The 1,714-nt window shown below is 63.0% G+C and overlaps 1 protein-coding gene across 1 annotated transcript; it reads left to right on the forward strand.

The window, feature by feature from the left end:
* Positions 1-82: 82 nt before the first annotated feature.
* LOC113209046 (uncharacterized) lies at positions 83-1,508 on the forward strand (the record flags this gene model as incomplete). The annotated part of the gene is made up of 4 exons (XM_052277105.1): positions 83-349; positions 444-608; positions 690-874; positions 1,305-1,508. Coding segments are annotated over 4 exons (731 nt in total), but the record flags the coding sequence as incomplete, so codon positions are not given.
* Positions 1,509-1,714: the final 206 nt, after the last annotated feature.

Here is a 1,714-nt window from a genome sequence, read left to right on the forward strand (position 1 = left end):
CTAGGGGCAATCAAAGGGCGGCCGAGTGCCGGCCTAAGGGTGGCGTAGGGGTGGCCGAACGGTGGCGTAGGGGCGACCTAAGGGTGGCCTAGGGGCAACCTAAGGGTGGCCTTGGGGCGGCCGAAGGGTGGCGTAGAGGCGGCCCAGGGGCAGCCGCTGCACGGGGGTCTTTGGCAGCTTTCGGGCCGCGTCTTACCGCGTGTTGTCGTGTTCTCCCTCCCCCAGCACTCCGTCGCCGATCTGAAGAAGACCAAGGTCCCCCAGGACTTCAGCACCATCCCCGACTGGACCCGTCAGACCGTGCTGGGCGTCGACGTGTACTCCGCCATCGCCTACTTCTCCGACCCGAGTACGTCCTCCCCCTTCGCGGGCGGCGGCGCCCTCCTGTGCGTGGCGTGGATCCGGTAGGCTGACGCTAATCGCTGAACATCTCCGCCCTGCAGGCCTCCTTGCCCTCGGCCAGGGCCGCAACCTCACCGCCGATACCAACACCGCCGAGGGCATCTGGATCGAGCAGGCCGGCGCCGCCCCCGCGCGCATCGCCTTCGAGGAGGAGGAGCTGGCCGCCACCACCAACTACACCAAGCAGGGCTGCCTCTTCGGCCAGGGTGAGGGTCTCGTCGGCGGGCGGCGTGGTGTCCGGGACCAGAGCTCCCCGTCATTCACCCACTCCCTCTTGTGCTCGGCAGGCCAGCACTACTTCTACAACCTGACCAAGGAGTCCGGCTGCGAGGAGCGCCGCCCCTACTACATGCTGTACGAGGCCAAGACCAAGCAGATGCTCGGCTTCGGCGTCATCATCTTCGGCAAGACCTCGCAGCGCTGCTTCCCTCACCGCAAGTGGTTCATCAACCCGCCATCCTTCGTCGCCCCCGTGAGTAAAGTTCGGCCCCCGCGCCCTCTCAGGGGAGTCTTACCCGAGCAACATGAAAGTATCAATCGACTGTCGGTCTGATTGGCCAAATGCCGGTCGACCGCTTTATGTTTCTGGGGTAAATACTTTCTGAGAGTTCTTATACAGGGCGAGTGTTCTAAACCGCACCCCTCTCGGGTTATACCGTTCCGTATGCCGGAGTACAGACGGGTTGCTGACTTGCACGGGGGCCAGAAGGCGCCGTGGTGAGAGTGGGTAGGCAAACCCTCGTGCACGCCTGCATGCGATCCAGTCTAACCAAAGGGGCGCGCGGTATAAAAGACCCACCCTGTCACGTCCGCGAGCTGTACCCGATAACGAGCACAACATTCCCATCTCCAACGTCGTTAACGACGCCGAAAAGCTCATTTACTTTGTCTCGTTTCCCCAGTTGGTGACACCCAACGGCCCCGCCTGCACCCAGAAGTGGATGCACGACTACGGCTCCACCTCCCTGCACGTGTTCTTCCGCCCCAAGCCCTGGAACATCAGGTGTCGCACGTAGAGCCGGCCGCGGAGAGGCTGAGGTCAGACTGAGAGAGACGACTCACAACACTACCACCGTTCGCGGGATTAAACGACACTCTGAAAAGAACCGTTTACCGAGTGTGATGTTGCTCTGCACCTGCACACCACACACACACACACCTTCTCCCCTTAGTGTCCGGGGGCTCCGTCGACACCAACGTGCTTTATCAAGGACACTAACTGGCATCGTCCCAGCGACTGACGAAGGCCTCCGCCCCCCGCACGCACCCCCCGCACCCCACTGGGCCGTGGCACGCCCCACAAAGCCCCGCC

Source organism: Frankliniella occidentalis, unplaced genomic scaffold (genome assembly GCF_000697945.3).
Source record: "Frankliniella occidentalis isolate FOCC.00 unplaced genomic scaffold, Focc_3.1 Scaffold5731, whole genome shotgun sequence".
Classification (NCBI taxonomy): Eukaryota; Metazoa; Arthropoda; class Insecta; order Thysanoptera; family Thripidae; genus Frankliniella; species Frankliniella occidentalis.